Raw genomic sequence first — 10,661 nt, 5'->3', positions numbered from 1 at the left:
AAATCATTAAATGGTTTCATAGTTTGTGAAAAGAGAATGCAGAGAAGCAGCATTCAACATTCAGCATATATGTATATAGTTACATATATATTGTTCATCCAAAGCATCACTGAAATATTTAAATGTTTTAAAAGTTAAGTTCTGATCTATTAGTCTCTCTTACTGTTATATGATTCAATGTCATTACAAATTGAAACTATTGCAGGTTCACTGCACGTTTTTCAATTAATAAAATCTTTCCATTTTTATGTTTTTTTGTGGGTGTGACCAAAAAAGTTTGAGAACCACTGGTGTAGGCAATCAGTTCAGTGATTAACATGACCAATTAAATCTTTAGAATGGGCTGCAGGGCGAGATTTCTGCTGAACTGGTTTGGAAATCATATGTGTTACCACAATCCACTTTGAGTCCTGATTGGGAAACTTTGGTTTTATGCTCAATCAATGTAAGCAGTATTTTCTTTTCTTTTGCTTCATTTATTCTACATATTTACTAGTGTGGTTTTTGTATTGGTTTGTAATCATTGCACATTCTTTTTGTGTTATTTGAGATTGATTTAACTGGCTTCACTGCTAATGTTAAGTTTATGTATTCTGTTGTAGAAGGCCTCTTTATTGCTGCTAGCATTTATATGGCTTCCATTCATTGCTTGGAGATCAAAAGAGGATTTCCATTCATGAACTGTGTCATTACTTCTTCACCTTGTGGATCTCTTGGATTTCATGCACAAGGATTGCAATTGATTAACTTTTAGTAATCCCCAGGGGGAAATTTACAAGTCACAGCAGCACAGCAATAAAATGACTAAATAGAGAACTTAACCCTCTGGGGACCAAAAACGCGCCCGCGCGTTTTGCTCGTTTTTTTTTTTAGCAATGAAAAATAAACACAAAATGCTCTGTTAATTTTGATCTTTCATTTTCGTGTAATACATCAATCGATCCTGTTCAGTTTCTATTTTTTTTCTGTATACTCACAATACAAATAAAGTGTTTTGCTTTTTGACAAATAAAGAAAAACTAACATGATGCTATTTCTGCCTTCTCTCTGTCAGTAAACTCCCATTTGAAACGCGTTCGAAAATTATCTATAACTCCGCGAAAATTCAGTCAAACAGGCAAACAGACCCACGGGCATAAAGCTTGAGATCGCAGCTTTTAAATGAAGTAATTTATATAAAAAACAAATATTATCAGCTTCTGTAATCTGTATAAAAAGAGAGCGACTCCAGTCGAGCTCATTACGAGCCATTCAAAAGTAATGTGACCACTCCCCGGAGAGCGCGTGCTATTCAAACGCAAATTCTGAGAACCATTTCAGTCTGTGAAACGCCCCCACATCAGCTGTAAACAAAGAGGCATAATATAGCCTACCTTATGGAGAAAATTTTCCGTGCTGATATGAGGAGCAGATCCCGCTGAGGAGTGAGGTAGGCTAAGTTATCCTTTCTCAAGTGTTAATGTGGAATAACGTTGTAGGCTTATGTAAACAAAAAGATGAATCGCGTTTCTATAATATGAATCGCGCGTCTATTTGTAAAGAGTGTTTAGCCTAAATATGAATCGCGCGTCTGTGTGTGAAAGAATAAACTGCTTTTACAGTTACAGTTACTGCGTTACAGTCAGGCGAAGTGTGAAAGACAACATTTTGTTGACTAGATTTGGGTACAGTTTTTACTGTAGAATATACTGTCACATCAAATAAGCTTTTCTGAATATATATAAAATACTATTTTGTCAAAAATAAAGTCATAGACTAAGATGTTCCAATGTTGGCTATATTCAAACTAATGAATACATATGATAAAATGTAGGCCTATAATCTTTCTTTTTTTTTTTTTTACAAAGAAAGAGTACTTTTTTGCAGAAATATTGCTGAAATTGTAATTATTGTTGTAATTGTAACCTTTTTAATAAAATAGCAAAACATATTTACAAGATAGATGTAAGCAAAATCTTAAATGGTCAATATAAGTCTTCTTCAAAATATATATTTTGTCTTTGCATTGTGGCTCAGTCAGTGTCACACCTGAATGAATGGCTAATTATGCAGAGTCATTATGCAGAGTGGGTGGGACTAAGGTGTAAACTACTCCTCCCCCTCGCATATTGGCTTTCCAAGCAAAACCTGTTTTACACCATTTAAATCAATGTATTTTTTTTTGTGAACGATAAAGCAAGACTATTTTCACATAATTTTGAAGCTAGAACTGAAAGGGACAACATCCATTAGTCAAAAGTCTTGTGGGCACATATTTTGTATGAGTTTTGTGGTCTTATTTCAGCAACTTTCATTTTTATTTTTTTAAATAACCACGCATAAACATTATTCTCTTAAAAATACAAACATCTACATACATGTTGCTCGCATATTATGGTAGGCCTGTTTGTGCTATATAGAGTGAATTTACACCTTTGCCATTAACATGTTTATAAATAACTGAAAAAAGCACAAATGTCAGAGCATGTCAGAACATCTCAAGGGCCCCAAAAACAGCTTGGTCCCCAGAGGGTTAAACAACATTCACAAAGCAACAAGACTTATTCTCCAGTATCAATTTCACAAAGCATTATGATTATATACAACCAAGTAATCATAGAATATAGTCTATCATCTTGTATAACGCTGGTTGTACAATCTAATTGCGGTTGTAAAAAAAAACTTCCTAAAATGCTCCTTGTAACAGCGGGGATGAATTAATATTGAGATGTGAGAACTCACAAGAGCTCGAACTTGTGTTTGATACAAGACTAACTATATCTGAGACTGTTAATCGTAGTCTATGCGTTTGTTACAGTCATCAATTTGCATCTAAACTTTTTATTTAAAAAAAAATAATTATATTTTTATTATACTTACATTTATTCTAATGGTATTTTACTTATAATAAAAATTAGTAGCCTATTATAAATAAAATATATTATACTTGTTTTTATTTCTTTATAATAAAATAAAATAAAAACACTTCTGACATACATTTGAATCGACGCCTGCCATGGTGTTTCTTATTTGTCATCTCTGATTTAGATGCGCCGTACCATTAAAAGGTAAAGCATGTCGTTTCTGCGACATTAGTGCCACCTAGCCGAATAACAAAAATACAGCATATTTTGCAAACCCCCCTTTCACACGTCACTCAACTCGACAGCTTTTGCGGGTGCTTGTGAAGTCATCAACAGGTAAATGTAGGCTACTTTCAATAAATGGTCAAATATAGGAAACTTTTAGCCATGTTTCCATGTGTCATGAGAGTAAGCAACTGAGCAACTAACACTGTCTAGAGCGAACACGCTTATTATATACCCATCCAACGTGCACCAAGTGTATTTTTGACATAACGCATCACCCAGCATACCCAGTTAAAAAATTCACCGCTCTCTCTCTCTCTCCATATATATATATATATATACACACACACACACTATTTCATTTGCACAATTTGTGGTATGATATAATACTGTCAGATTATTTAATAACAAAGAGATGGTACTTTAATTTGTTTATCTAAGAAATGTACAGCAAGATTTGATGCCATAATGGGGAGAAAACATCTCTATTTTCATCATCATCATCTTGCTTAAGCCCCTTTCACACAGCGCGTTGATCCCGGGAAAAGATTAGACTGGCCTTTCTACAACCTAAGCTACAGCATATGAGGAACGAGCCACTCAGCAAACCCAGTGGCACTACTGTGGAGTATGGACTCGTCTTTGTGTAGCAATGACGAAGAGGAATTATCAGCAGAACTGTCTAGTTCCTCCGCAGTTTCCTCTTCTTCTGCTTCTTCCTTTCCCCCCAGGCCATTGAAGAAAACTCTAGAGAAATCTGTTCAGGTGAGCTACATAACCATTAGCTATATTGTTGGGGACATTCTAAAACGCTTACCGTGAAAAAAGCTTATGAAGCCAGAATCTCACTTAAATCTAAATCTTATGTAAAAAATTTGGTCCTCTAATATCACTGTGGTCACCCATCAAGGCAAGTTTTAAGGGTTTTAAAATATTCCCATGGTTGTAGTTTGTGTTTTGTTTGCCATGCATCACGTGTGTATTCCTGGTTAATAATCCTTTTTAGAATTGCCTCAACCACCTCCTGCTAAAAAGGCCAGAAAGCCCATGTCCAGGACTCAAACAATTGTGAAAGAGGTGAAGGACCTCTTTTTTTAAATGGACAGGGACTTTGAGGAGAGGGAGCGTGTTCGCTTGACAGAGCAGAGGGAATACGAGGAGCGGATGTCGTTGCTGCGCGAGCTACAAGAGACCCAAAAACGTTTTTTGGGTGAACTCCTACGTCACATGCCAGCTCCGGCACCCACACATTAGTATGTGCCCCCACGCCATACTCACTTTAATATCGCAAGCACATCAAAAGAAACGGAAAACAGTACATTCACGCCATTGTCATCCTCTTCGTTTCTACAGCTGGATTAGGAATATTATATAGCCAGGGGCGAACTGGCCATCTGGAGAACTGGGACTTTTCCCGGTCGACCTCTGGCCAATCTGGGCCGGTCCACCCGGTACACAAATATATTTTTTTTCAAAATGACAGAAATCATAATATTAGTGAGTCGATTGCACATGCGTGGCCGACAAGGAGGTTGTTTTGTGTTCTGTGTGCATGTGAGTGTATTGCCCTAACTCCCTGTTAATTAATTTGGTCTACTCCATTGCGTATCTTGAAATACGCCCCCTTTCACGTCTCATTTACAGAGAGAGAAAGATTGATCCATTACAGCGAATTTCTCTGAGCAGATAATTACAAATATTTGTCTATGGATGAAAAGGTGGAAGAAAAGAAAAGGTGGAGCTGAAAAGTTACACGTAAAAAAAAAAGCATTAGATGTAGTAGATGCAGTGAAATGCTTCAAATGAACAGATTATGCATTTGGCGCGAAGGGAAGTTGCAGTTCAGCAGGCTCTGACGGCTCTAGTATTACAGCAAAGGTCAAGGATAGCGAGGCTGGACCCAGCAGCACAGTCAGTGTCAGTGATGATGAACCAGCAGCGCCTGTTGATGATGACCAACAACACCTTCCCTACCTGTACCTGAGCCAGTGAAGAGGATGGCAATCAAACTGAACCGGTAAACTGAAATTAAATCAGTAGTAGCATTATTTAGCTCGCACTAGTTACTCATTTTAACAATGATGGTAGTTAATATTAATTCCAAACACTACTGAGTGCTGAGAAATTAGTTCTTAACTCAACAATTAGTATAAAATTAAAATAATAAACTCTATTGAATTATACTGTTTTCTTCCAAAAACTAGTTCCTTGTTTTGTTTATCTTTAACTTAATAATGACATAATTTAAGATTTTGATGATACTCTAATGTTTAAAATGTTATACTTTGCGTGTTATAGTGTTTGAGAGAAATTTAAATTTGCTACTAACCTTTGTAGATTTTGTAGCTATGATCATTGCAGATTGGACCAACACATCTTACACAATACGTTTGCACTTTTTTGTCCATGTGGCTTTCTGGGCAGGTTTTATGAGTAATAATATTATTTGTATTTGGCTACTTGGTTTACACTTGACTTTAAACTAACAAATATTTATTACAGATAATGCTGAATAATCCCTAATCTGTTTTGTCTCCTTCACAGGAATCCTTTCATCTCTTATACACACAAACTCTGTTTCTCATACACATACACAAGCTCTTTCAAATGTACACACACACACAATCTATCTCCTCCTCCTCCTCCTCCTCATAAAGCTCTGCTGACCTGCTCGCAGAAGATGACATGAAGCCTGTGGACATCAATCAAGTTTAATGTCACATGATAGCCTAATAGTATGCCATGAGGATTTGTGTTAATGCGAAATAGTTTCAATCTTGATTCAGGAGTTGTACAGCTGAGTGGTGCAGCCTACTCTGCTGAGTAGTGTATCTTACACTGCACCAAGATGATACACCCTGACTAGCTGATTTGCTGTCTTGATAGTTTTAAATTAATAATGTTATATGTCTTAATGTTTTTCTGTTTGTTTCCCTTTGTTTTACAAACATGACCTAAAATATGTTGTGTTACTTAAAATAAATGTTTAAATAGCATTTATTTTTGTATTGTGTTACATTTTTATGCTATAAGTGGTGTTAAATATTATTCTGCACATTAATGAGCCAATGTGTTATGATGTGGGATATGGTGGGCTGCTGTGGGCCAGAAAGTCCAGGGCAACTTTTTGGTCCCAGTCCGCCCCTGTATATAGCGATAGTATATTTTAGTATACTATGTGTTTTAAAATATTTTTTTCTTTAACAGTTTTCATTTGTGCTCTAATTTAATTTATTTAATTTCCAGGTATGTCCTTCTTTGGCTTATGTATTTTCAAGATGGAGGGCGCAACATGGTTGACGCGTCCGAGCGACTCGCTAGTATGCAGTTAGAATGGCAGATTCTACGCTTAAGAGAATACTTGATTAGTTGGTGGAAGTACTTACACATGAATGAGCACATATAATTTTGAAAGAACAAAGTGTTTTTTTTTTATAAGAATCAACTTAAAAAATTACACAGTGTAGCTTTAATAAAATATACAATATACAGGCAAATAGATGAACTCTGAATATGAACGCAAAAGTGCAAAGTTTCATGTAAATTGTTTCCCATAGGAAACCATTATAAAGTAAAACAATTAACATGCAATTTAGTGGATTGTATTCAAATTCTGGGTTCATCTGCTTGCCTGCATATATTAAGCCTGCTTGCCTGCTTGCCATCACTCACACACATCATCAACTCATCCCTCCATACTGGCACCTTCCCTACAGCATTTAAGCAGGCTCGGGTTACTCCACTGCTCAAAAAACCAACGCTAAACGCATCATTTGTAGAGAATTATAGACCTATCTCTCTCCTCTCTTCATTGCGAAGACACTTGAAAGAGCTGTCTTCAACCAAGTAACATCCTTCTTGTCTCTAAACAACCAGCTGGATGTCAACCAATCTGGCTTCAAGAAAGGGCATTCAACTGAGACTGCATTACTGTCAGTCACAGAAGCCCTACGGATCGCAAAAGCTGCTTCCAAATCTTCAGTCCTCATTCTCCTGGATCTGTCTGCTGCCTTCGACACTGTGAATCATCAGATCCTTCTTTCCACCCTCTCATCACTGGGCTTCACAGGAACTTCACTCCACTGGTTTGAGTCCTATCTCACAGGTAGGTCCTTCAAGGTCGCATGGAGAGGTGAGGTATCCAGAGCACATCAGCTGACCACAGGTGTTCCCCAGGGTTCAGTTCTTGGTCCCCTCCTCTTCTCCATCTACACCACATCACTGGGACACATCATACAGGCACACGGTTTTTCCTACCACTGCTATGCTGATGACACGCAGCTCTTCCTCTCATTTCAACCAGATGATCCCACAGTAGCTGCACGGGTCTCAAGCTGTCTGGCGGACATCTCCACATGGATGAAGGAACATCACCTGCAGCTCAACCTGGCAAAGACTGAGCTTCTCGTCCTCCCTGCCAATACGTCTCTACAGCACGACTTCACCATCCAGCTAGAGTCATCATTAATCACCCCATCAAGATCGGTCAGAAATCTTGGAGTAACGTTTGATGACCAGCTGACCATCACAGATCACATTTCAAAGACAGCTCGATCATGCAGGTTTGCACTGCACAACATCAGGAAGATCAGGCCTTTCCTAACTGAGCATGCAACACAACTTATCGTCCAGGCCCTGGTCATCTCTAGGCTGGACTACTGCAATGCTCTTCTGGCTGGACTTCCAGCATGTGCAACCAAACCCCTACAGATGATCCAGAATGCTGCAGCTCGTCTTGTCTTCAACGAGCCCAAGAGGGCCCACGTCACTCCTCTGTTCATCTCTCTGCATTGGCTACCTCTCGCTGCTCGCATCAAGTTCAAGGCACTGACGCTTGCTTACAGATCTATCACAGGCTCAGCTCCCTCCTACTTTCACTCACTCCTACGAGTCTACATCCCTACCAGACACCTACGATCGGTCAACGAGCGACGTCTCGTGGTTCCATCACAGAAAGCCACAAAATCACTTTCCAGAACATTCTCATTCACAGTTCCATGCTGGTGGAACGCTCTCCCCACCCTCATCCGGAATGCAGAATCCCTGACAACATTCAAAAGACAGCTGAAAACCAATCTCTTCCGTGAGCACTTAACCTCATAAAAAAAAAATAACATCACTTATCAGGCTTATGCTACTCTGAATAATACCTGAACTTCGTATTTTGAGCACTTCTTGCGTTGTTGTTGTTTTTTGCCTCTTCATGATGACTCGCTTAATTTAGTCCTAATTTGTAAGTCGCTTTGGATAAAAGCGTCTGCTAAATGACTAAATGTAAATGTAAATTAAGCATCATCAATACAGTGTGTATGGAGTTTGATATATTAATATCACTGGTCTTTGTGCATTAACCCTCTGGGGACCAAGCTGTTTTTGGGGCCCTTGAGATGTTCTGACATGCTCTGACATTTGTGCTTTTTTCAGTTATTTATAAACATGTTAATGGCAAAGGTGTAAATTCACTCTATATAGCACAAACAGGCCTACCATAATATGCGAGCAACATGTATGTAGATGTTTGTATTTTTAAGAGAATAATGTTTATGCGTGGTTATTTAAAAAAATAAAAATGAAAGTTGCTGAAATAAGACCACAAAACTCATACAAAATATGTGCCCACAAGACTTTTGACTAATGGATGTTGTCCCTTTCAGTTCTAGCTTCAAAATTATGTGAAAATAGTCTTGCTTTATCGTTCACAAAAAAAAATACATTGATTTAAATGGTGTAAAACAGGTTTTGCTTGGAAAGCCAATATGCGAGGGGGAGGAGTAGTTTACACCTTAGTCCCACCCACTCTGCATAATGACTCTGCATAATTAGCCATTCATTCAGGTGTGACACTGACTGAGCCACAATGCAAGGACAAAATATATATTTTGAAGAAGACTTATATTGACCATTTAAGATTTTGCTTACATCTATCTTGTAAATATGTTTTGCTATTTTATTAAAAAGGTTACAATTACAACAATAATTACAATTTCAGCAATATTTCTGCAAAAAAGTACTCTTTCTTTGTAAAAAAAAAAAAAAAAAGATTATAGGCCTACATTTTATCATATGTATTCATTAGTTTGAATATAGCCAACATTGGAACATCTTAGTCTATGACTTTATTTTTGACAAAATAGTATTTTATATATATGAGCAGAAAAGCTTATTTGGTGTGACAGTATATTCTACAGTAAAAACTGTACCCAAATCTAGTCAACAAAATGTTGTCTTTCATACTTCGCCTGACTGTAACGCAGTAACTGTAACTGTAAAAGCAGTTTATTCTTTCACACACAGACGCGCGATTCATATTTAGGCTAAACACTCTTTACAAATATGTACCCTTCATTCATCTCACAGAAACGCGATTCATATTTAGGCTAAACAGTCTTTACAAATATGTACCCTTCATTCATCTCACAGAAACGCGATTCATATTATAGAAACGCGATTCATCTTTTTGTTTACATAAGCCTACAACGTTATTCCATAACGTTATTCCACATTAACACTTGAGAAAGGATAACTTAGCCTACCTCACTCCTCAGCGGGATCTGCTCCTCATATCAGCACGGAAAATTTTCTCCATAAGGTAGGCTATATTATGCCTCTTTGTTTACAGCTGATGTGGGGGCGTTTCACAGACTGAAATGGTTCTCAGAATTTGCGTTTGAATAGCACGCGCTCTCCGGGGCGTGGTCAAATTACTTTTGAATGGCTCGTAATGAGCTCGACTGGAGTCGCTCTCTTTTTATACAGATTACAGAAGCTGATAATATTTGTTTTTTATATAAATTACTTCATTTAAAAGCTGCGATCTCAAGCTTTATGCCCGTGGGTCTGTTTGCCTGTTTGACTGAATTTTCGCAGAGTTATAGATCATTTTCGAACGCGTTTCAAACGGGAGTTCACTGACAGAGAGAAGGCAGAAATCGCATCATGTTAAAGTTTCTTTATTTGTCAAAAAGCAAAACACTTTATTTTTATTGTGAATATACAGAAAAAAAAATAGAAAACTGAACAGGATCGATTGATGTATTACACGAAAATGAAAGATCAAAATTAACAGAGCATTTAGTGTTTATTTTCATTGCTAAAAAAAAAAAACGAGCAAAACGCGCGGGCGCGTTTTTGGTCCCCAGAGGGTTAAGGCACGTTAAGCGTTTTATAATGTCATACTCAGTTTTTAGTGGATGAAATACTGAGGTGGGTGCTGAATGAATCTCAAACCTCAGTATCTTCAGCTGACAGTGTGGGCTCTTCAGTCCATCAGAGAGCAGCTTCACTCCTGAATCCTTCAGGTCATTCTCACTCATGTCCAGCTCTATCAGAGAGTTTGGTGTCTGCAGGGCCAAAGCCACAGTTTCACAGCAGGAGTCATCGAGATCACAGGAGGAGAGTCTGTAAAACAAGACAATTGTCCATTGCATGTATTATGTGTTCATCTTGTATGAACAGTGTTTGTAGTAACAGTGATAGGTTATGTTATGTTCTCTGTGAACATTCAAGCTTTCTGGAAAAATATAAATGTCATATATGCTGGAACTGATGTGACAGTCAAGTGAAAATAACTTTCTATAAAATCATTGTTTTGTA

The 10,661-nt window shown here is 37.6% G+C and overlaps 2 protein-coding genes across 6 annotated transcripts in view; both read right to left on the bottom strand.

The window, feature by feature from the left end:
* twf1a (twinfilin actin-binding protein 1a) overlaps nucleotides 1-10,661 on the bottom strand; it is a 185,670-nt gene that overhangs the window by 141,664 nt on the left and 33,345 nt on the right. The gene's annotated exons all lie outside the window — the stretch shown is intronic.
* The window catches only part of LOC309491192 (NACHT, LRR and PYD domains-containing protein 12-like), a 293,341-nt gene that overhangs the window by 278,635 nt on the left and 4,045 nt on the right, over nucleotides 1-10,661 (bottom strand). The window contains exon 5 of one of the 5 annotated variants that reach the window (XM_082160622.1): nucleotides 10,296-10,466. The exons of the other annotated variants lie outside the window; for them this stretch is intronic. Coding sequence (XP_082016748.1) covers nucleotides 10,296-10,466 — 171 coding nt within the window. The remainder of the gene's footprint in view (nucleotides 1-10,295; nucleotides 10,467-10,661) is intronic. 5 annotated transcript variants of the gene reach the window in all.

The sequence above is a fragment of the Leuciscus leuciscus genome (assembly GCF_965113295.1).
Source record: "Leuciscus leuciscus genome assembly, chromosome: 25".
NCBI classification, from domain to species: Eukaryota; Metazoa; Chordata; class Actinopteri; order Cypriniformes; family Leuciscidae; genus Leuciscus; species Leuciscus leuciscus.
This window is presented reverse-complemented; position numbering and strand designations above follow the sequence as displayed.